This window comes from Fistularia commersonii, chromosome 23 (assembly GCF_037954325.1).
Source record: "Fistularia commersonii isolate RoL2024-O1a breed Wild chromosome 23, RoL_Fcom_v1.0, whole genome shotgun sequence".
In the NCBI taxonomy this organism is placed as follows: Eukaryota; Metazoa; Chordata; class Actinopteri; order Syngnathiformes; family Fistulariidae; genus Fistularia; species Fistularia commersonii.
This window is the reverse complement of record NC_141306.1, coordinates 9,681,586-9,706,207: the sequence shown is the minus strand read 5'-3', so window position 1 is coordinate 9,706,207 and position 24,622 is coordinate 9,681,586. Positions and strand designations below refer to the sequence as shown.

Here is a 24,622-nt window from a genome sequence, read left to right as displayed (position 1 = left end):
AATAAATTGTTATGTAAAATACAATTATCCCTGTGGGGATGAAGATTTGAATATCACTACAAATTCACTATCTGAAGTTCCTCCGTGAACCATGTGTGCCTCTGGATGTTTTTTTTTTTCTCCCTGTGAGGAAATCAGAGGTTTCTGAGCCACCCACAGGCAACGTCTGAACAACGCAGCCCCGGCGTATAAAAGCAGCCAGCTGCGGGCGGAGTAACAGAGAACACGCCGTTGCAACGTTTACATGGAGGATGCCTGTTCAGACAGGAGATCTGTGCGGGAGTCGCTGCACGCGCTGGCTCGGGAAGAAACACCTCAGGTGAAGGAGCCGTGACTCTTTGGAGAATACAAAACAAAACAAAGACCGCAGCCGGGTTAAATCTGGGCTCGGCTTTAAGGAAAGTTCAGTTATGAGTAATTTAAAAAGTCAAAATGTTCCCGATCATCACTGCGACGTCCTTCCACCCCAGGTAAGAGAGATCTGTCGTATCGAAAAGATAGAGATTCGGTTTAAATGTCGCACGGTGACGGGTGATCGGCTCTTGCACAATGTAAAAGCGCTTTGGATGCAAAATTGAAATTCAGCAGAAATTATATACAGAGTGAAAATCGTTAACGCGTTGTTTAGACTTGAGAGAATGTGATTTTGTGGCCGACACCGCAGCGTGCATGTTCAGGGAGAAAAAGATTATGCAAATCCAGTGTATTTCAACACGTGCATATACTTACTTTCTATATAAAAACAAATTTGAATACAAACTTTGGCACTTTCCCTGCACTTTTAGAGGAATGTCCACAGCAAAAGCACGATATCAACAGCTGTCAGAACTTGTTGAGGCTTCAAGTGCAGCCCGATGGGATGGAGCCAATTTTTTGGGGCGGTGTATTCCTTGCACCCCAGCTAAAGGAGGGGGGGTCCTCTTTTTGAGACGCTGATCTGTTCTCCTTTCCCGCAGTGCCCCCGGAACAATTCCGACCTAACGACGAACCCTGCAGCTGCCGGCATCACCATGACTTTGGGCATCTTGTTCAACGTGCTGGCCCTCGTCATTCTCGCCAAGGCTTACAACCGATTTCGCCGGAGGTCAAAGGCCACCTTCCTGCTCTTTGCCAGCTCTTTGGTGGCGACCGATCTGGCCGGACATATCATCCCCGGATCGCTGGTGTTGAAGAGATACTCGGTAGTCGCCGCATCCGGAGCCACCGGTGTCCAAAACAGTTCCGATCCGGATGCTTCCTGTCTTTTCCTGGGAGGTTGCATGGTGTTCTTCGGTCTGTGCCCGCTCTTCTTGGGCAGCGCCATGGCGGCGGAGCGCTGTCTGGGCGTCACCAGGCCATTGCTGCACGCCCGTGTCGTGACCACGGCACGGGCGAAGATAGCGCTCGCCCTGATATGGCTGCTGGCGTTATGCGTGGCCTTTCTGCCGTTCTTCAACCTGGGCGCTTACACCTCCCAACACCCGGGGACGTGGTGCTTCATCAAGGTGAACGACCACGTCAACATCATGGACCTGGTCTTCGTGATGCTTTTCTCTGGGCTGGCTCTGACCTCCCTGGCCTCCGCCTTCGTGTGCAACACCGTCAGCGGGATAACGCTGCTGAGGGCCAGGTTGAAGAAGAAGTCTTGCCTCCAGCGCAGGTCGGCCAGGTCCAATGACACAGAGATGGTTGTTCAGCTGGTGGGCATCATGGTCACGTCCTGCATCTGCTGGAGCCCTCTGCTGGTAAGTCGCTGGGATGAAGGATAAAAATGTGTTGAAACAACACATTAGTCCCTCAACCCCCCCAAAGAAATGCAGTCATCTTTACCTTATCACTTGTTAATACTGATAAGCAGTTATCATTCTTTCCCATTATTACAAATGTTGTGCAGACGTCCGACACTGTGGCGGTTTCTCAGGGACGCGTAGGAAGTTATTTGAGTAGGCGGGCAGTTCCTGCATGCCTGGACAGGCAGGTCGGTGTGTGAGTTTAGTAAAGATGAAAGCATTCTGCGGTCCCTGAGGTTATTTTCACGCTCCAGAGGTTGACCATACAACAGAAATTCTATTTAATACACGTGTGCTTTGCGGTCGATTAAATCTCCCATGTTCTTACCTAAAGACATCGAGCCTCCACATACAGGCGCCGGTTTACAGTGATTTTCTCATTCAATTTCATTATTGTCCGTAAATATTTTCTTTCAGATCTCTCCTCTATTTCCGTTCCAATTTTAGCATTTCAGCATTTCACAATTCAGCATTGTGTAGCATGTTGCCGCAGTGGTTATCGCTTCTCCGTCATAGCACGAAGGGCCCCTGGTTTGTTTCTGACATGGGGGCCTTTTTGTGTGGCGTCTCCATGTTGTCTGCGTGGGTTCCCTCGGGTTCTCCCACTCCAAAAACATACAGGGGTTTCACTGGAGAGCCTAGATGTGCATGCTTATGTGTCTATATATAATGTATCAGTGAGAGAATTAATGGTTTTGTGTCTCAATATGATGTGAGGATGGTTGTCGCTGTGTGACCGTTGAATGAGAGGGTGAACAGTTGCATGTCTCAATACAATGGAAGAAGATGAATGATCGTCGCCCGATGAGCTCTCTTTGCTAACTCTGATACATCAAGACACGGAGCTTCTAATTGAATGTCATAACGTGTCAGATTTGAACAGTTAGTAGACACAATCCAACTTTGTGCATATTTTGATGTTTCTTTGATTTGTTTCGTTCTATCCTCCCAGCGGCTTGTTCAAGTCCTTTTTTTTTTTGCAGATCTTCGGACCAATGGCGGCCACACGGTCCTACAACTGCCTCTCCGGCAGTGACAAGGACACTTACAGCGACCTGTTGATAATGGGGGTCAGGATGGCAACCTGCAACCAGATCCTGGACCCGTGGGTCTACATCCTGCTGCGGCGCTCTATCCTCAGGAAGATCTACCGCATCACGAAGAAACAGGCCAGTTTCAGGGGGAGCACGTTCCGCTCAATCCGCTGGGACATCAGCTCCTTTCAGAACTCTGAGAAAAACAGCATGGCTGCGATCTAGCGGACGCAAACGGCCCCGACATCCGCCAGTTGTTCCCGGGGAGCGTCCGGATCTGAATTCAGGGATAACAATGTTTACAATCCACCTGGGACTAGCGGTGGATACAAATCGGACACATGCTGGGAGTGGCTGTCCTTAACGAGAGCGGACATTGATGCTTCCAATGCGTTGGCCGCCGATCGGAACTCTGCAAAGGAAACCTCAGCTCGAAGATGCTAAATGACAACCCGTGTGTGTCCAGTGCACTATTGTGACATGAATGTGAACATGAATCTTTACTGTGTTTTGTAATTGTAGCTGTATATATATATATATGTACAGTATATGTATACGTGTGTATATATATATATATATATATATATATATATGTAGACACGAGTGAACATGTCTGACAATGCAAAAGAATGTATTGACGTAAAAAGAACGCGATGTAAAAACGCAATAATAAAAGATTATAAGCCCGAGTTCTGCAACCCTGACGTTTGTGCAAAAAGGTAAGTATGAGTTGCAGATTTCGACTTGCACAGACGCCCAGAAAAGCCATTCTTTCCGTAAACGGTTGTTTAAGGTATTAGCTAACCCTTTGAAGGAGGACTGCCGTGGTGATAATCATATGAGGGATGAGCGCCAGAATTCGGCTCCTTTAGGTTTTACGAAGCATTATATAAGGTTCCGACTAGCTCTTTGGCTGCGGTTCTTCCAATATAACAATCTGCAACCCGTTAGGAATTGCGAAAAAAAAAAAAGTCTCTGCTTCACTTGTCCTCGAGATTCAGAGTTGGATTCATTTCCAGAATTTTTCTGCCGTCGTTTTACAGTTTTCCTGGAATTATTCTGTTGCTTTTTCGGTCACGCCCCCATGCCAGAAGTTAAAGTACTTGACGAAAGCACCGGGGAGTGCTTCCCCCGCATGAGTGTGTGATATATTTGTTTAAGAGACTTCCCCAATGTGAGCTGTCTTCAGAACTCTCTATCAAACTATCAAACTGGGGATGACTAATAACACCATCCAAAATCTCCGCTGAGTTGCTTCCATGGTGGGAGCTGATCTGGCTGTTGGAATACATTAACACAAGTGGGACGGGATGATCAACGTTCTGACTCGAAAGTTCAGCAGGCCCAGGATGAGAAACCCTTTTAAGGAAAGCTCTTCTGCTAATATCTAAACCAAACCACAATAAATGCCAGATTCTGTTGATCAAAATCTCGGACGCTTTCGGCGTCTTAGTTACGGCTGCGCCGGTAGGCATCCTCTCATCTTATAAAATATATTCGGTATCAGAATAAAGCTTTAATGCAAGGGATTTGGCTCCAGATGACAGTTCCACGCCGAGGTAAAAAACAACTGGGCGGCAGGACAATATAAACAATACAAAACACAAAGGGCAGAGTGCAATGTCTGTTTATATATTCTGATGATGCACACGTGGTCGGTGAGGTAGTGCAAAGATGAGGTAATTAGATAAATAGAATAACAAATAAACTGCAGATCAAACACAGATTTTAGTGTTTCATGCATGACATGGTGCGTAAGGTGTTGTGGGGATTTATGTGTTCATTGGAGGGATGGCTTGTGGGAAAAAGCTGTTCCTGCGGCGCAGGGGGCAGTTTGACACCTTGGCATTGTTCTGGTTTTGGCGAAAAGAGGGACTAAACCAAAGAGCCAAGATCTTAAAATACCAGCTCATTTACCGTATGCGAGCGGTCTCCCACGGTACGACCTCCAGCTTTGGGCTGGGGAAGAAAAAAATAACAGATTAAGAGACGCATTGCCAGAGTTTTTGTTGCATAAGAGTTGCATAAGAAAAATGAACCCTGTCAAGTTCAAGATACATGTAGACATGAAGAAGATCGACACTAATCCTATTCATGCCATCTTCGGATTTAACCAAATCAGACCGACTATAATATCAACATACGTATACTGTATGTGGTCAAGTCCAAGTACGTTTTGAGGTTCTCCAGAGGATAAATGGTAAATGCTCTTGACTTACATGGTGGTTTTCAAAGCGCTTCACACTTGAAAGTCTTGTTTTTCAACCATGGATAAATAAATACATATTATCCAGGCACGGCAGGTTTGATTGGTTTGTATTGCTGTATTTGTCTTGCTTCTGTATTCTTTTTTTTAAATGAAATAATTCATAAAAAACAAACTGAATATATTTATTTGCCAGTTTTTATTATCTAGAATGGTTGTAAGTTGTTTGCATCGTGGGAGCAAAATTAACAAAGCAAGTTGGTCAAGGAGATCTGATTCAATTACCACCCAAAGGGAGGAGAGAAAAATAAACAAATCAGGCAGTATGCATACACACCAGGTAAAAAATAAACATCCATTAACCATTTGACAAGCGAACAAGGGAAACTTACCACATAAATGTAAATATTTGATGCTAGATATTCACAAAGAAAGTTACTGGTTCAACGAAGGCTGATTTTGGAATGGCTTCACCATGATCGATAAAATATACCTTAAAAAAATAATACATTATATTCTAAAGACCAGAGCGCTTTCAATTGACCTCTTTGCATGATGAATAACACGTTAATAATGGCAAGTCCATTCCAGGCCAGAATAGTATTCCAGTATTCTGGTATTCAAACTAGACTTAGTAGCTGTTCATTACCGACCTATCAAAAGCGTCTTTGTGTACCGTGAAAAGCGCTATACAAATCGTATGTATTATTATTATTATTATTATTTATCATCCTTCAAAGTTGTTTCATTTCACTGATTAATTATTTAAAGAAGAAATGAACTGACGTCATTGATGATGATGATTTTGCGTGCTTGCAGATTGAGCATGACGTCACAGTTCGCGTACCCCCCCCCCCACTAGCTGTTTAATACTGCTAGTCTAATTTTTAGCGTTTGAATAATAGTGAATTAATTAATGTATTCATACTAACTTTGCTACATGACTTTTGTTTATAGGTGACTAACAATTGTAAAAATTCTAGCCCCCTAAAAGCGTTTTTGCTCAGCTTCTCAAGTGGCAAAGGGGAGCGATGCTCTTCGGTTAATTGGCATGACCCCTTGTCTCACGCGGCACGTCGTGCGCAGGAACATTCCACCTAAAACTTCGTGAATTTGTTTAATTTCTCCTAGTGAGATGACAATAATAACGTTATTAACATTGTTACCCGTAACGCAAAAATGAGTAATTCCAAGAAGGGCAGTGGCAGACAAAGACAAGAGAATTTAGTTCACAATAGTAATCGATGGAAACGTCCCGGTTTTGGTATCTCCCCTTTTCCGATTGGCTGAACAAAACGTCTGAATCAACCTTCGTCCAATGAATGCGTTTGTAGGCGTCGCTTTCTCCGATAGTCCCGCCCCAGCTTCTCATGTACAGCTGTCTGGGGATCATCAACGTGCTGCACCGGTGAGTGTGAAAGATATAGAAATGTTCATACCACGACATAAGTAGACGTGAAACAAACATCTGGACTCAACGGGGTGAAACTGAAGTTCTCGGTTATTTACAGTCTAATTCTGAAGCTCGAGCAAGCGATTGATTTTGCTGTGAACGGCTAAGCTAACCGGCTAAAACACTCAACTGTGGCTGACCCTTTACTGGGGTCTCGGTCTTGTCTCCGACCATTTTGACGTTATATGTGAAAAATTAAAACAACCCGGTAGGATATTTACGCGTTTGTGTGTTTTATTGAGGACCGTGTGAACGTTTGCAACGAATTGTCGGTATGTAGGCGATGTTTAAGTGTGGGTCGTGTGCTAACGTTAGCAGCTGTTGCCAGACAGTAACCCACTTGCACTGAATTAAAATGGCGTCCCCCTTCCCCAATGAAGCCGTGGAGCAGTGGTCTAATTATTCGTTTAAAAACTCTTCCTAAAATGTAGCATATGAAACCGTCGGTAAACGACTTAAAAGATACTTAAAGAAGCTTGGCACAACGGCTCATTGCCACACCTCAGTCACTTGTTGACTGGCGGACTGTTATTCTTGTCTTCCACTTCTTTTGTCCTTTAAGTGGACTACAGATCGACCATAGCTTATATTATTTTACTTCTTGTAATGAAACTATTGTGTTAGCATCTTCTGTATCTCAGTAATTGGACTTGAAAACTCTGCCCACTCCATCCCACAATTTTCATCCTGTTGCCATGTAAATCTATCCTTTTTTGGCATTGGGGTATGATCAAATCACTTATAACAACAATATTTGGGTCTGAAAGAGTCCGACTTTGTGTTATCCACTGATGTATGCTTGCATCCTCATCCGTTGCTCCAAATACAAGGGGCCTTTGTCCAGCCTGCATTCTCGGAAGAAATCAAAGCTGTAAGTGTGGAATGTGTACAGAGTGATTAAAGTGTACTTCTTGGAGATACTGCATTTGTTGTTTATCTCCAAATGTTTGCTTTGGAGCCTCTTGATGCAGCACACAGGTATAAACCATTCTGGGCACTTTGAGTGTCAAATCACTGTTGTCATCGCTCAAGGACCCGACTATTTAATTACTTCCTTTTATTTTCCAAATCCTTGAAATGGTCAACTGTTGCCCTTTTTTTTTCCACATATTGCCGAATCAGAGAAATGTCTCCATAGTGTAATAGTTATCATTTAGCTGTAGATGCCTTTTTATCAAGAAGTGTTAATGTTTTTTTTTTCCCAACACCTTTCTACAAACACAATTTATTTTACCACCCCACTAAAGTGTACCTTTTTAATGTATAGTTTTTTTGCTCTGCCACCCTGCTGCTGTTACATGGGAACATTTTCCCAAGTGAGATCATTAGAGTATGTCTATTCTATTTAGAGACGGAGTCCAACATTGACATCTACTTGCAGTCACATCTTCATTTAAAAGACTGATCGCAGGATTCAAGAGTTACCACAGTCTCCTGGACAACAATGGTAGGCATTTGAATTATGAATTATTTGAATGATCTTTAAGACATGCATCTTGGTATCAGACGAGTGAAGTGTACCTCTCTTTCACCTTGTTATGTACAGAGTTAAAGGCATGTAATTCAAGTCTGACAGCTGGTGCGAGCATTTGTCTTTCTAGTCTCCCTCAGGATTTGAAACACATACTGTAGCCCAGTCATGTTCCACATGACTGGACTCCTCTAAATTGGCTTTGGGTGTCCTTATATAAACTGTTATCTGTGCAATCATTGGTGATGGAGGCTTTGAATCTATCCTCATTAGCAACCTTCTCTGCAATGAAAGTGCTTTATGAATTTGTCAGATTGTGTTGCTCCACATGGTTTCCCCCCCACCCCTCCACCCCGAATTTCATTGAATAGCACCAAAATATGTTTTTCAGAAATCAAATATAATCCTGACTCCTGAACATACTTTGACTAATTCAATGAGAAATTCCCTAAAAAGGAGAAATACATAAAAAAATTATCAGGGAATTAGAAGCGGGGGGAGTCAAGTCTCTTGCATCTGTATTGGGGTCAATGTTTTAAAAGCGAGCACACTTCTGGCAAGGAGGATACTGTAATTGGAATCTGCACTGTGTTTTTCCATATTTCACAACCTGTTTCTTTTCACCCCTAGTCCCCAATGCGCCACCGCAGCATGCGTGTCTTTATGAATGACGACCGCCATGTCATGGCCAAACACTCTGCTATCTATCCGACCCAAGACGAACTAGAAAGTGTACAGAACATGGTCTCCCACACAGAGCGGGCCCTCAAGGCCGTCTCTGACTGGCTGGATAAGCAGGAGAAAGGCTCCTCAAAGTCAGAATCTGATAGTACAGACACTGAGAAGGAGAGGTGAGTCACATATAGAGGTCAGTGGTATACTTGTTTGAGTTACCAAAAACATTGTTTTGATTATATCCCAACATTAAAACTTCCTTAGCTAAGGCCACACGCCAAAAGCAGTCTTGTCTGTGTATTCTCTTTCTCTCTGTCAGTGACAGATTAACAACGTATTTTAATTTCCCCACTGGAGTGGGGAAAGTTGGAAATTGAATCATTGTCCACCCCTGACCCCCGGTTAATGCCTCTTTTCTGTCTGAAATTGCAGTGAGCACAAGGACCAAGTCACTCGCTCTCTACGTGGTGTAATGAGAGTGGGCTTGGTTGCCAAAGGCCTATTACTGAAAGGGGACTTGGACCTTGAGCTGGTTCTCCTCTGTAAGGACAAGCCTACCATTAGCCTGCTGAAGAAAGTGTCTGATAACCTTGTTGCACAGCTCAAGGTAAGGTAGACCTTGGTTAAATCAGTGCAATTCAAAAAATTTGGAAGGAATGTTGTGTAAGACCCAACTGTTGAGGGTTCCACCGCATCTGAAGGGGCATCATAATACGGTGAAGGGTCTGTCGGTAACAGAAGATAAACTATGTAAACACTGGAAGAAAATGTTCTATAATTCTTATTATACCCGCAACATCCATCCATTCATCCATCTTGCCCCACTTATCCAGAGTCGGGTCGCGGGGGCAACAGCTGGAGTAGTGAGGCTCAGACCTCCCTCTCCCCCACCACATGGTCCAGCTCCTCTGAGGGAACCCCAAGGCGTTTCCAGGCCAGCCTGGCAACAGTCTCTCCAGCATGTCCTGGGTCTTCCCCATGGTCTCCTTCCAGATGTACATGCCTGGGATACGTCCCCCAGGAAGCGTCCAGGAGGCATCCTGACCAGATGCTAGAGATATTTCATCTGGCTCCTCTCAATGCAGAGAAGCAGCAGCTCTACTCAGAGCTCCCCCTGGATGACCCAACATCTCACCCTTTCTCTAAAGGAGAATCTGGCCACCCTGCAGAGGAAACTCATTTCAACCACTTGCATCCACTATCTCGTTCTTTTGGTCGCTACACACACCTGGTGACAATCGGTGATCAGCCCGTAAATTGATAACTTTGCCTTTTGGCTCTGTTCCCTCTTCACCACGACAGATCGGTACATAGTCCGCATCTTCCCTCACTCATGAACAAGACCCCGTGATACTTGAACTCCTTCGCTTGGGGCAGGACCTCTTACCCGAATTGGAGTGGGCATTCCACCCATTTTCCAGTTGAGCACCGTGATCTTGGATTTGGACGCGCTGATCCTCATCCCGGCTGCTTCATTCTCGGCTGCGAACCGTTCCTTTGAGAGCTGGAGATCATGGCCTGATGAAGCCAACGGAACCTTATCATCTGCAAAAAAAACTACACTGCTCCTCCTGGTTCCAAGGTTCAATGACCTGGCAGACCCTCTTCTCCAGCACTGCTGAATAGACCTCACTAGGGAGGTTGAGGAGTGTAATCCTCCCGTAGTTGGCGCAACCCCTCCGATTCCCCTTCTTAGAAAGGGGAAACACCACCCCGGTCTGCCAGTCTGGCAGCACTCTCCTTGACATCCACGCAGTGCGGTGGAGGCGTGTCAGCCAGGACAGCTCTACAGCATCCAGATCCTTGAGGAACCTAGGGCAGACCTCATCCACCCCAGCAGCAACGCTACCAAAGACCTTTTGACTGCTTCAGCAACTTCAGCCCCGGAAATAGGTGTGTCCGCTCCAGAGTCCCCTGGCTCTGCTTCCTCATGGAAGGCATTTCAATGGGGTAGAGGAGGTCTTGGAAGTATTCCTGACACTGATGTACAACATCTCGAGTTGAGGTCAGCAGCACACCGCTCCCACAGTACACAGTGTTGACGGAGCACTGCTTCCCCCTCCTGAGCCGCTGGATGGTGGACCAGAATCTCCGACGCCCACGGGAAGTCATTCTCCATGGTCTTTCCCAAACTCCCTCCACGCCTGAGTTTTTGGCTCAGCAAGTATCAAAGCCATATGCCGCTTGGCCTGCTGGTACCTGTCAGCTGCTTCCAGAGGCCCACAGGCCAGGAATGCCCGATAGGACTCTTCAGGTGCTGGAGCTCACTGCTGGAGTCCACCAGCGGGTTCGAGGGTTGTCACAACCCTCCGTCTTATGCCTTACGACAACAGCTCCGGTCTGCTGCCTAAACAATGATAACACGGAATATGCCCATTCAGACTCCCAGGTCCCCTGCCTCCCTCTGGATGTGGTTGTAGTTCTGGAGGTGGGAGTTGAAACTCCTTCTGAAAGGGGACTCTTCTAGACGTTCCCAGCAGACCCTCACATTACGTTTGGGTCTGACAGGTCTGACCTGCATCCTCCCCCACCTGGTGATCAGTTGACAGTGCCACCCAAGTGTCTTCACCCGAGTGTCCAGGATATGCGGCCACAAGTCAGACGATATGACCACAAGGTTGATCAAAGAACTGTGGCCTAAAGAGTGTTGGTGCCAAGTGCACATATGGACACCTTTATGTCTGAACATGGTTTTCGTTATGGTCGATCCGTGACGAGCACAGCAGTTCAATTAACAAAACACTGCTCATTCCAAGTCGCTCTGTCGTTGCCCACATGAATGTTGAAGTCTCCCAGTATAACCGAGGGAGTCCCCGATAGGAGCAGCCCCTCTACGGACCCCAAGAAGATTGGGTAAACTGAATATTTGTTGGTTGCATAGCCACAAACAACAGTCAGAACCCGTCACTATATTCCGAGAAATTCCGACTATCTAGTTGGAATCTCAGCCTCGCACACCAGCTCGGGCTCCTCCCCTGCCAGTGTGGTGACATTCTTTATTCCAAGAGCCAGCTTTTGCTGCTGAGTATCGGACCGCCAGGGTCCCCCGCGCCGGCTAACGCCTGGTTCACACTGCACCCAACCCCCTTGGCCCTTCCTGTGGGTGGTGAGCCCAGGGGAAGAGGGATCCATGTCGTTCGTTCCGGCCGAGACCCATGGGTAAAGACCTAGCCAACAGGCGCTCGCCACCGAGCCTCGTCCCACGGCCTGGTTCTGGGGGGGGGGGGGCAGGGGCAGTGACCCGCATCTGGGCAAGGGAAAACAAGGTCCAATGATTGTCTTCTACATGGGAAGTCTTCTCTTCTGAGACACACTTTGACTGGTCTCTCCCCTGGGACCTCTTTGCCTTTGGAGACCCTTCCAGTGGCCTAAATCCCCCGACAACATAGGATCCCTGGGACACACAAACCCCCCACCAGTGTAAGGTGGCAGCACACGGAGTGGATACCCACAACAGTTTTGAAAACATTGGTTTCCTTCCTTAAAGATCCCAAATTCACCGTGACCCTTAACTTTCAATTTCAAGTGTACAATTAAGTTGAACCTTTTCTTTATTTTACTCTGACCACTGAGCCTTTAGGCCCATGACGGGTCAGCCTTGCAAAATTAAGAAGTTACACTGCTCTGTGCTCTCTGGGTCACAACTGCATTGACCCAGTGTGGTGACGAAAGACTTCAGTTTAACAGTGAATACTCATTTCTATAACTATATGCTCTCTGGGCCAGGTCGTCACAGAAGACAAGTACGTTGTGAGCCAGCACGTCAGAGAGGCATGTATCACCATCAAGAACACCAACGAACCCCCCCTTGTTCTCACTATTCACCTGACTTCCCCCCTGGTTCGTGAGGAGATTGAGAGGACAGCCGCTGGGGGTAAGCGCACCAGGGCCGCGGCGTATCTTGAGTGGCACCCCTCCTGCTGCAGGGAGCCCAGGCAGGCAACAGGGCAAGGCAGATATTGTTTATTGGGCCTTCAATGGAGCTAGGGGGACAAGAATGTGCTGTCACATAATAAAACTGTGCTATGTTTATAGCTCTTTAGACACTCTCATAGTTCCATGTGATGTAATTGTACATTTTTGATGGCCCAATATACAGTATAGGGCAGATAGTTTACTGACTGCTGAAGACATGGCTTTGTCCCCCACCCCCCTTAATGATCAAGGTCACCAATGAAATGAAGGCTTACTGAGAATTTAACCAAAGACAAAAAAAAAAAAAAAAGAGAGACCACTTTGTTTGCATGTGTTTTTTATCAATGATGATGAACGGTTTGCATTGCAGCAAAAATGAGTAGCGCCAATGTACCGCGAAACTGTTTTTCAAGCAGTGGGCTATCGACTGTGTCTGACGTTCCTTGGCGTGGACGGCGTGAGGTTGCAGATAACGACGAGGGTCACGTAGACCCTGCGTGTTTGTCAATCGCTCACTTTTAAATGTATCCGCCCCATGGATAGGCTTTACCAAGCGTTTGAACATTTATCTAGGCCTCAGCCTCGTTTCATTGCGATAGCGCACCAAAATAAGGTAACAGATTGAGCAGGTGCTGAACCTTGACCTTATCTGCATCCCTGTGCTTACAGTAATCCCCAGTTTGGGTCCCTCCGAGCCATCAGTTTTGCTGCAGTGTGGACTTGTTTCGATACCCACCTTTTGTGCATCTGATAACTTCTACCTGTGGTTCCAATTCTGATTCTCTCTGTCAAGCCTTCTAGTTTGTCAATTTTTAGGGACGCTGGACCTTTGACCAACTGGCCGCTCTCTGTCTCGGAAGGGGCAAAGTGCAGTGTACCCAGAACTGGGGTAAAGGGGAGGGGCTCTATCTCCTGTTATTGCCAGAAAAGGAAAAAAAAATATGAAACTGAAGAATCCATGGAGAGACTACCTCCCTTTTGATATAATCAATTATCCCCTCAGCAAATGCAGTTTCCATGTGACATTTTTCATAACGTCATCTTGTAGCCCATATCACCACACTGGTGGGTTTTTTAAATCTGAATATTTCCTGCTGGAACAAGCGAAAAACATATTAACTGGGAGGTTGTGAGCGTTTGGTGGTTCTCCACTGGAGGGGTCCCCCTCCCCTTACCCCTCCTGCCTATGGTTTGGGAAGACTGCCTGTGTTCCCCCTGGCCGGCTGACAGAACTCCCCTTGGTCAAACTGTACCTTGTCTTCTTATTCCACCTGCCAATAGAAACGCTTTCAGTCAACGATCCCCCGGATGCTCTGGACAGGCAGAAATGCCTAACTGCCTTGGCGTCACTCCGCCACGCTAAGTGGTTCCAGGTTTGAATCTTGTCTTTATTTGTCTCTAAAAAAATAAAAAATAAAAATAAAAAAAAGAAAGTAGTTTTTGAGTTTTGTATGATATGTGTTCTTTTCATCTTTTGTTTGGGCGTTCGATGTGTTTTGTTTTTTTTTTTGTTTTTTTTCCTATCTTTAGAAGTTTACTTTTGATATGGATATGGATGTTTCGTAGGAAAATATAGTCATTACACTGCTGTAGAGTTGCTTTCTTCACTTAACAGATCTTCACTTAACTGCAGTGTCTCTTGTTTTTTTTTGTTTGTTTGTTTTTTTTGTTTTTTCTCAGAAGGACATTCATTGATGCTTTTTAGTCTGTCTGTCCATCTGTCCCCCTTTGCCATAATTTTGGGTAACAGCTGCTTGATCCCATCAAACACAAATGAACATCTGGGCTTAACATGTACCCAGGTGCAATATTTCTACTAACTGTTGATGTGAGTAGCCATAGTGGTATTAATAGTAGTAGCAGCAGTGGTTGTGATTATTTCTTTTTCTTTTTTCCTACATCATGCAAGTTACTCAGAGCACACATTGCAGAGGCGTGTCTTAGTAGTGCTGCGTGTTGGTAGCGGACTCATAACTATATTGTGGTTTATGTCATCTTTGGTTGTCACACTTGGATACTTCCATCTCTGCAGCTTCATGTTCGTATTGTATGGCCTCCGCTTCCCCTGCTCTCTGGCTGCTCTGTTTTCTTTGTGTGTGACAACACCACCAGGAATATTGCACCTTGGGTAGCCATTGACTTAACCACGATCCGCTTTTAATTATGCCATACGTGAGCTTCCCTTTTTTGCAAACCGCTCCCCTCGGTTCTCTGATTTAAAGAGTCACATGGCTTTGTTTTGTCACATATCCTGATTTTGAGCCTTTTTCTGGTGATACCGTGCCATCAATTGTGCTGCCAGTCGACTGACACCATCCCCGCGAATGTTTTTAAAAAGTACGGTCTTTTAGCAGCTTGGTCAAAAACATGATTCGCTTGTTTTTTGTTTTTTTTGTTGTTTTTTTTTCCCCCCTAAACTCCTCCATTTTGACAAAGATAAGCTGTTGTAGTCTGTGTGGCTTCCGTTTTTGAATTAATTTCCATGTATTTTGTATGGCTGTCTTGCTTCATGCGGCTCACAGTCTTCCCACGTGACTTAAAGTTGCTTGTCCTCCTCATGCCCCCCTTCCCCATCCCCTCTCCCCATTTTCCCGACCCCTACTCCCGTCCCTGTTTGTGTACACAGGCCAGAGCCAATGGGCTGCGTTCCTGTGTCATCGTGATCCGGATACTACGCGACCTGTGCGCTCGCGTCCCCTCTTGGTCTCCTCTCTGTGGCTGGGTGAGTGAATCCCCCCTGTAGGTACATCTTTTCATGGGCATCTGTCCATAGAATATGGTTTTAAAAAATATTCACCACAGTCTGTTGTGTTTGAATGGAAAGATGGGAAATACTTTGCAGATGAATTCCACTTTTATCCTTGTTGAGTTTTACCTTTATGCACCTGCTAATGAAGACTTTTTAAATGGTCATACTTCACATTAATGTGAAAATTTTACCCGTCTTTAAATGTGATTTTAAGGTACTTCCCGGGGCCATTTTTGTATTTTATCTGCCATCAAATTTAGCATGCCATCAAACTTGTCTGTAACCTTTTAAGTTTGTGTTGTGCATCACTATTACACAGGTAGGATTTCAATACGGATCAGGCCACATCGTCTTCAAACGACTGGTTGTCATCGGTTGTTGACTAGAAGCACTTGAGAGCTGCAATTCTTGACTTTACATAAACACGAGTGACTGTAATGGTGACCTTAATAGCCCCCCAAGTTTCTGCTTGAACATTGTACCTGAATCAGCACAACCAAGTTACTATTTAAATCTCCCATATTGACTGCAAACAAGTGTGCTGTCTTTACGGTGACCGGGCTCTGCTCCTACTGCCTACTAAGTGGCTTTAGGTCTGTATTTAGAGCGGTTCATTGGGATCGCAATGCTCGACAGTGCCTCTGAATATCCGGTCTGACGGGATCTGTGATTTTACCGAGCAGGGAGCTTCAGTCATCGTACCCCCGACCCTCTTTTATTGTACTGGCTCTTAAGCTGTTGATATGTAGCCCTTTGCATCAAATCAGTGTGAACACATAAAGAAGACCAAATTTACCAAGCGCTGTGTAGACGTACAGTATTTCCAGGCAATGACCTCAAATGTTAGTGACCAAGCTTAAAATAGCATCCTCGAATAGAGATCCTCCCTCCCTCCTCTGCTGTGCAGCCACTGGAGCTGATTTGTGAGAAAGCGATTGGCACAGGAAACCGGCCGATGGGGGCAGGAGAAGCTTTACGCCGAGTGCTGGAGTGTCTGGCATCAGGAATACTAATGGCAGGTAGGAGTTTGTCGAAATGTCATTCAACCGCATGTTTTCGTTTTTCCTTTTTGTGCCCGGCTCGTAAAAGTGACCCAAACTGATTTTGCAGATGGTGCTGGCATCCTAGACCCGTGTGAGAAGGAGCCCACTGACGCAATTGGCCACTTGAACCACCAGCAGAGAGAAGACATCACATCAAGTGCACAAGTAAGACGAAACCGCGCATGTGATTGGATTTGGTCGAGGTAACGTGGAACTTACACTGTTTCTCATCTTTCCTCAGCATGCCTTAAGGCTGTCTGCGTTTGGACAGCTTCACAAAGTGCTCGGAATGGATTCCCTCCCCTCGAAGATGCCCAAAAAGCCCCGTAGCGAGATTCCAATTGACTACACAGGTAGCGAGCAGGCGTGCGTTTCGCCATCCCTAATTCAGACGCAGCATCATCAAGTGTTTGTGTTACAATTTTGTGTTTTTTGTTTTGCAGTGCAAATCCCACCCAGCACGGCGTATGCTCCCCCCATGAAAAGACCCATCGAGGAAGAAGAGGGAACTGACGACAAGAGTCCCAATAAGAAGAAGAAAAAGCTACAGAAGAAATGTAAATGCTCTTTATAACAAGGGTTTATGTGACAGGCCAGTGGGGTTTATTCAATTCACTTCTGATTTTGGATCATTTATATTTTTTGTGACGCCTCGTAGTCTAAATTGCTAGCCGGCTAAGTTGACGAATGAATCTGTTCATCAGCTGTTATTGTCGCGTGACCGAATTGTCTACCAAGAAGTTTCAAGTTCAGGCAGTGTTCAGTGTCTATCCCTCCTCAGAGAAACCAATAATCTGGAACAATCTATAATCTGGAGCTGAATTAAATGTGGAATAAAACAATGAGTTACAAAAGTAGGCTTTGAGACCCCAAGCGGATCCCAATAACGTCCTCGAGACTTTGACGGCTGTAGCTCTAACTGGTATCCCCTTCTCTCCTCCAGCTGCGGACGAGAAGGCCGATCCTCCCCAGGCTATGAACGCTCTGATGCGCCTCAACCAGCTGAAGCCGGGACTCCAGTACAAGCTAATATCCCAGACCGGCCCAGTTCACGTTCCCGTCTTCACTATGGCCGTAGAAGTCGATGGAAAGACCTTCGAGGCTTCCGGTCCATCAAAACGCACTGCCAAGCTGCATGTCGCTGTAAAGGTGTGCAACTCGCATGCGAAATGATTACGAAGTGAATCAAGGGTTTGCCTTTTTTTTTAAGCTGTAATAATTACCTTTGCTATTCTGTCATTTGAACTTAAGACAAATACATTTATGAACGTTGAAATAAATAGAGTGCCGTTGCGCCGTAGGTCACACGCCAATTAAATGATTCCTTGAACCTTTGTCACAGAGATGCAGCGATCTAGTTTCTGTGTTACAGGACAAGTGATCAACTGCAGTTCACTATTATTCAATTATTTACCACATTGGAAGGGGAGTCGATTGATAGGTATACAATACAACTTTGTTAGCTTGATACACTCACAAGCTATCCCGACGTCGCTGAAATGATATTCTTATTGCAGGGTTTCTTTATTTTGTACCAGTAAAAGCAAATAGCTAAATCTTTCAGTTTAATCAACTGTCCCCACAGTTACTATACAAAGTGCTTGTTAGCCTCTTAGAATGTGTCAAATATTCATATTTCTTTACCATTGACAACAATGCCAATCTAATATTGTGTTTGGGTGATTGCAGGTCCTTCAGGACATGGGTCTGCCCACAGGAGTGGAGTTAAAGACGACTGAGCCAGTGAAATCGGAAGAAGTCGTCGTTCCCGCTGCTGTTGAAGAACTGAAACCAGCAGTGACGGCCAACGAAACGCCGGCCGCTGTCACGGGAACGGCCAATGCAGACACCCCAGATGCTGCCGAAGTAAGAGGCTAATGTGTTTGTGTTAGTCCCGTGCCTAAAACTCGAGGTCTGTCCTATTTTGTCCCGCTTACTGCTGCAACTTCAATGCCTTGCTCCCCGCCTCGGTTTTCTTCTTCAGACTGCTCGGCAACAGGGACCAATCCTGACTAAGCACGGCAAGAACCCAGTGATGGAGCTGAACGAGAAGCGCCGGGGCCTTAAATACGAGCTGATTTCAGAGACCGGTGGCAGCCATGACAAGCGGTTCGTCATGGAGGTGGAGATTGACGGGCAGAAGTTCCAAGGCACGGGCTCCAATAAGAAAGTGGCCAAGGCCTACGCTGCCCTTGCTGCTCTGGAGCGTCTCTTCCCCGAGGGCTCTGTGGCAGACGCCGCCAAAAAGAAGAAGGGCCCACCTATGGTAAACCCCATCTTATTTTTCCACGAAGGGGAAAAGGACAAATGCACTCATGTTTGTTTTAGTGACGACAAAGTAGACAAATGAAATGTCTGGTTTTCTCTGTGTTTAGCACACTCCAGGCTTCGGCATGATGGGAGCCCCTGGAGACGCAGCTGCACCGAGGGGCCGAGGGAGAGGAGGCCGGGGTCGTGGAAGGGGCCGAGGCTTCAACAATGGAGGAGGCTACGGCCACGGAGGTAAATGCTGCTTGCTACTGGAGGACATGCACCAGGAACTTAAGTTATCTGCCGTCTACGTAAAAAATTACAATGCAAAATTACAATACAAATCTTCTCAATTGTACAGCTCTTTGAACAGCACTTCATATTTATATGTATTAAATCAGTGTTAATTTCCAACCAGGTGGCTTCGGGACATATGGCTATGGGAACAGTGCTAACATAGGATACAGTAAGTATTCATCTGTCCATTTATGATTTTTGCTAGAAATGTATTTGCACTGTTTCTAAGAAGGTTCTCTTGTTAATGGGAGATTATTGATTGATATCGAGGTTGCAATTATTGATTGATTTGATTTTTGGTTTTTGGTTTTTTCATCATATCGCATAACTGATTCTTTCAAATGCAACTCCCTGAAATCCAACTTCTACAAACCGATGTGTCAGTAGGGACGAGTCATGGATTTTTTAGTTTTTTTAATTTATTCTACATATATCATTTTTGGTCGCTCTCATATTTCTTTGAAAATGGTCATTATCTCCATGTTCTACCAGCACCTTTAATTAATGTGGTACTCCTATCAAAAATCTCTTTCTGTACACAAATGCCCTTTTAAGACCCTCAAACCAGAGAGAACCTGACCCAATCTGCTTTCTGGTCCAGCGCGCAGCTCGATTTTAAAATTACTCGTTAACTTTTCTATTCGTCAAACAACCTTCTGGTGTAAAATCTCTGCAAAACATTTTGGGGCGGCGTTAATGAAGTTGTCGAATCCGCTTTATGGGTAGGAATGTATAGGGCAATGGAGGAGGCAGACTTCTTTCATAGGCATATCCTGGTTGTGCAGGTGTAGGAGGGAAGAAAGGAAGGTCGTACTGCATTTACAAAACAACTCTTTTCCGTAACTGATTATCATGCTGAAATCGGGATACACAACCAGCTCTATTTTCACGGGCTGAAGTGAATTTTCGTATCCAATGCCATTGATCACTGCATCTTACCGAGTGTGAAAGTAATGCGGTGCGTCACGGTTGGTGCCGAGCCAGGATCACATCAGTTTGCCCAATTCGAAACACCCCTGTCTGGAGTTTGAGGCCCTTTAAATTGAAAACACCTCCTTTCTAGAATTCAGGAGACACCGTAGTATTGACCCATGCAAATAATTTTACATTTCTCTGCTTTAAGCCACAGGATTGAATTTCTTTTTCCACAAACCCAACTCCCTGATTCCCCCCTCCCCATTCCATTCCTAGTAGAACCGCTTTCTTCTCTCTGGCAGCCTGTTCAGGGGACTGACCTACCTGAGCGTGACAGGAGCAGAGAAATCTAAAAAAAATATAATAATTTTAAATCCTCAGTTTGAATGCAATCTGACCAAATGAAAAAATCATCTGCCACTTTTTCGGCAGGAATTAAAAAAAAAAAAAAAAAAAAAATCTTAAGAAATCTAATTTAATTTTTTTCCCCCTTCTCTGCCCTGTCTCACTCTTTAGGTGACTTTGTCTCAGACTGCTATGGCTACCACGAGTTTGCGAAATAGAGCCTCCTCCCTCAGTATTAGAAAAACAAAAAATGGTCCTCTAGGAGGGATAAAACTGGACAAAATAGTCAGTAGTGTTCCAGCATCCACAACTCGCTTCAACATCAAGTCTGCAACCCGGGAATAAAGCGGGCCCCCCCCGCCCCCACCCGGCTCCTCGCCACTCCACTAGCGTCGTCGGGGGAGACCACCTGCCGCTGCATGCATGCAGCCATAAGTCACCTGCTGCGGGGGTGGGGGGGTGCCCGAGCACCTGGACACCCAAAGGGACAATTTTTGTTACAGATAGCCTCCGTTTTGACAAAACAGAGCCGGGCTTCTGTGTGCGTCCATTTGGCTCGAGATGAGCCGAAGCCCTGCAAGAGCTGAAAAGCCTATTGTCTTTATCGACATTATGAAGAGTCCAAAAAACGGTTTCTCTCTCTGTCCCCATTCATACTTGAACGAGTATACTGAGAAGTATTTTCATTGTCTGTGTCTTTTTATTTTTTAATTTTTTTTTACTTCTACTTTGTTTTTGAAAATAGCTATCGTTTGTTTAGAACCTGCTGTTTCAATGTCTTATAAGCAACACTGATTTAAAAGAATGGCGACACCGAATGCATGACGCTCTTGTGGTGGCTGCACGTCACGGTCGCATTATACTGCCTAAACCAGCAGACTGAAGCTGTCGGCACTAGGTTTGCACACAGGCAGAATGTTTTGCGCTGTTTTTAAATAAATGTCTCCCACAATTCATAACTTTATCGCTACAGGGTCTAATTCCATGCACAGCATAACTGCATTGCACACAAACCTGCATAGAGAACGCCTTATCCTCTTTAAGCCTGTGCCGTCCTGTTGTCCCCAGATTACTACAACAATGGAGGAACGAATGGAGGAGCCGGGACGTCGAGTAGTCCGTCGGGGCCCCCGGCAAACACGGCCCCAGGGTCGGCGCAGAGCTCTTATATTTCATACTACCAGAGTGATGGAGCCTACAGTGCCACCTCCACGGCTAAAATCCCCAAAAAGAAACCGCCCATGCACAAGGGGGGGAAGTCACCCTTTCAAGGCCCCTCCGGGGTGAGTGGTGGCTCAGCAGGGGGGTACCAGTCCAGCAGTCCCTCGGGCCAGGGTCCCTACAGTCAGTACGGCCAGGGCTACGGGCAGGGAAAGAAAAACTTCAGCCAGAACCAGGGGGGAACTGGCGGCTACTCGTATAGCACTGCCTACCCAAGCCAAGTCACCAGTGGCACAGGAAGCAGCCAGGACTACAATTATGAAGGTGAGTTAATGGGATGTTTACGTCCGCTCTCAAGTGTGCCGCTGTTAAAAATCAACTGGTCAACTGTACACGTTGTGTACCTCGTGCAATCGCCGTTCTGGTAGCGGCATATTTCATGCACATTTGCCTCCAATAAAGCAACGGCCTTTCTTTGAGTGATAATAAAAAAAAAAACAAAATGTAATAATCGTTTCAGAGACACACTTACATTTGAATACAGCTCGCTTTAGGTTGACTAATTGGGCAAGAGAATAGAGTATTGAAATGTGAAAACCAGAGATATTTCCTCTTCGCATACATTTTCGATCCTTACTCTTCGAAGCTGTTCTCATAAAATGCGAGCAGGGAGTGAAGAGTTGTTTACTTTGTTCAGAGTTTATCCTGCTACTTGTCTGCGGTGTTTCCAAACAGACAGTCACTGGCAGATCGCACATGGTCTCACAGGGCTCTCCCCATCCCTCCTCATACTACCATTGCAAAGATCTCGAGTCTGCGTTATGTTTTGAAGGGGGTTTGTCACCGTCCGGGAAAGAATTCTTCCAGGAATCATTCCCCTCATCGTGTTTTGGCTAAATGACCAACATTCTGAATCAACGTGCTTGTTCAATTTCTCATGGAGTATCTAGGGACAGGGTTCTTAATGTCAGTTCTTTTTTCCAATTACTCTGCAGAATGAGACATTGTAATGAGTAGCACAATATTTCTGATCAACACAAGTCGAAAGCTATTTGACATGCAGTGCAATGTAAACATAAACATTGTGTTGTGCATGTAACTTGACTTGTTTTTTTTTTTCCTTTCAATGTCCTTTACCTGTCCTTCCAGGTTTCAATAACCAGTCCAGTTACAACTCACAAGTTGGAGAGAGCCAAGGTTTTGGGAGCAGCCATTCTCAGTACCACAGTCAAGTTGGCTACGGCAAAGGAGACAGCAGCATGAATTACCAGTACAGATAGACTCCCCTCAGCTTGTGGGTCGCCAGCGATGAGAATTCTGCGTCAGTGTCCCGAGTCTCCTCCAAAGAAAGTGATTGACGCCTTGCCCTATTCTCCACCGTTGTCCCATGTTTCCTATCAATGTGCTTTTCGGTTTTTATGTATGTAGCACATGCTGACTGAAAGACGTCAGACCTCATCTGTGGCTGAATTATTGGTATGGTCTGTACATGGTCTTGATTGTTTTTTGTTTTTTTTTCCCTCATAATTATTAATTATTATTTTGAATCTGTTTTAATGACCAATTTGCTAAGTCAAGTATGAAGGTGGATGCTCTCATTTCCTCAAGTTCAGAACTGGAGTTTCTTTGTGAAGAGTTTTGTGATGAGAGTTGAAGTGTGTGTTGCAAGTCAAACATTGTGGATAGTTATTCTTTGCTTGTAACTTTGGGCTTCTTTTGTAATATTTCTTAATGTAACCTAATTATTTTGTAACCCTTTTTCCCCCCACCCTAGGATATTTATGGGAAACGCACATGCGATGTTAAACGTTTCCGATCGATGTCGCTTTTTGATTGGGTGAGATTCTCTTCCTGTTTACGTATGTGACTGCGTGCGTGACTGACTGCTTGCGTGTGTGTGTGTGTGTGTGTGTGTGTGTGTGCGTGTGTATTAATAAATGAATTTTATTTTGAAAAAAAGGTCTTGTCATGGGGCTTCAGTTGATTTGTCGCATAAATGTGGAAAGGAACTGAAAAGACATGACGTAGATTCAAAGGCCTCACACCCAGTGTCTTCATATACTTCATTTGAATGAGCACAGCTCTTGGATAAGCATTTTAGATGATAAACAGGCGTAGATAAATGTTCTTTACAGAGTGTTACAGGATTCAAGATGTGATGCATCAATCTCAACATCTCCAGTTCCAGCCGACTGGCACTTCACATCTGTACTTGGGTTTGTGTACTCATCTTTGTTCAGGATGGTTTAAATCTATTCAGGTTTGTAAATATAAATTGGGAACTGTTTTCATGATGCTGTAATTTTGTATACAGGGTAGTGAATGTGTATATTCAGGTCAGTTTACAGACGCTTTTATCAAATCTATACATGCTAGTCAATGTAGTATTCAATCAAACTCAACATTAAATAATTTAGTAGTTGGAACGTAAGTACTAGATGTAGATATACAACCAGTACTCCTAAATGTCTCCAGAAGCAGATGTGTTCTGTGGGAATTGTTTTTTGTTGTTTTTTTTTCAAATATATACACAACAATTCTGTTTAGCCAGGGGTAGCACACACACACAAAAAAAAAAATCTATATATGTATAAAATAATCAAAAAGCTTAATAGAGTATAAAAAAATAATTTCTATGTACATATATACATACAAACAAAAATTAAACACATTTTTCAAAAATAAAGTTTGTTTTAACTGCCTTCAGGGTCTGGAGTCTATTTATAATGATACTGTACTGATACATTTCCTGGAGAAAGACTGAAATTTGGTTTGCTGTTAGTCCATTTTCTTTTATGAATGTGAAAGTTGTACAAAAAATGAAGTCCTTTTCCTTCATGCGGTCTTAGTAAAGAAAAATGTCCTTACCCTGCAGCTGCAGTGAGAATCCAGTTCTCTCAATAAAGGCTTGTACATTTAACCAAATGTATGAGTGAGTACAAGCAATAATAAAATAAATGAAAAATGGATTCTTCCTTTAGTCCACAAAAATCACAAGAGTCAATATCAATTCTAAGTCTTTCTACTGTTTTTTTTTTTTTGTTTGTTTGTTTTTGCTGTGTATATTTTGTGTGTAATTTTGTAAAGTACTCCCTTGGTCTCATTGTTTAAACAGAATTTATTACTAACCAGACATTTGATTCCAATCTAAATCATTATTGGGAGAAGAGCAAAAACCTTTAACCGTAGGAGCAGCTGTAGCCATCAAAAGATTTTTAATGTATTTATTTGAACATTTGTCCTTCGTCACGTCAACGCTTCCCCCCAGTATACTGTCCATTATTGACATATGACATAAGTACTTGCAACACATTCCTTGGGACAGCATTAAAGATTATG

At 44.7% G+C, this 24,622-nt stretch overlaps 2 protein-coding genes across 4 annotated transcripts; both read left to right on the top strand.

Moving 5' to 3' along the window:
• Positions 1–218: 218 nt before the first annotated feature.
• Positions 219–3,492, top strand: LOC147221008 (prostaglandin E2 receptor EP1 subtype-like). The gene is made up of 3 exons (XM_086170488.1): positions 219–470; positions 957–1,724; positions 2,753–3,492. Exons 1-3 carry the CDS (start codon positions 411–413, stop codon positions 3,026–3,028), a joined length of 1,104 nt encoding a protein of 367 aa, XP_086026614.1. The 5' UTR covers positions 219–410; the 3' UTR covers positions 3,029–3,492.
• A 2,872-nt stretch (positions 3,493–6,364) lies between these two features.
• Positions 6,365–23,980, top strand: ilf3b (interleukin enhancer binding factor 3b). Of its 3 annotated transcripts, none has more exons than XM_086170412.1 (18): positions 6,365–6,417; positions 7,812–7,909; positions 8,564–8,784; positions 9,041–9,215; positions 12,335–12,482; positions 13,805–13,896; positions 15,150–15,245; positions 16,180–16,291; positions 16,383–16,480; positions 16,557–16,668; positions 16,759–16,872; positions 17,259–17,464; positions 18,005–18,181; positions 18,300–18,581; positions 18,691–18,817; positions 18,984–19,031; positions 21,191–21,607; positions 22,433–23,980. In XM_086170412.1, exons 2-18 carry the CDS (start codon positions 7,907–7,909, stop codon positions 22,561–22,563), a joined length of 2,559 nt encoding a protein of 852 aa, XP_086026538.1. In that variant the 5' UTR covers positions 6,365–6,417; positions 7,812–7,906; the 3' UTR covers positions 22,564–23,980. The 3 variants fall into 3 exon arrangements, with proteins under 3 accessions (XP_086026538.1, XP_086026540.1, XP_086026539.1); XM_086170413.1 differs by lacking the exon at positions 6,365–6,417 and adding an exon at positions 7,306–7,333; XM_086170414.1 differs by lacking the exons at positions 21,191–21,607; positions 22,433–23,980 and adding an exon at positions 20,294–21,070.
• The last annotated feature ends 642 nt before the right edge of the window (positions 23,981–24,622 follow it).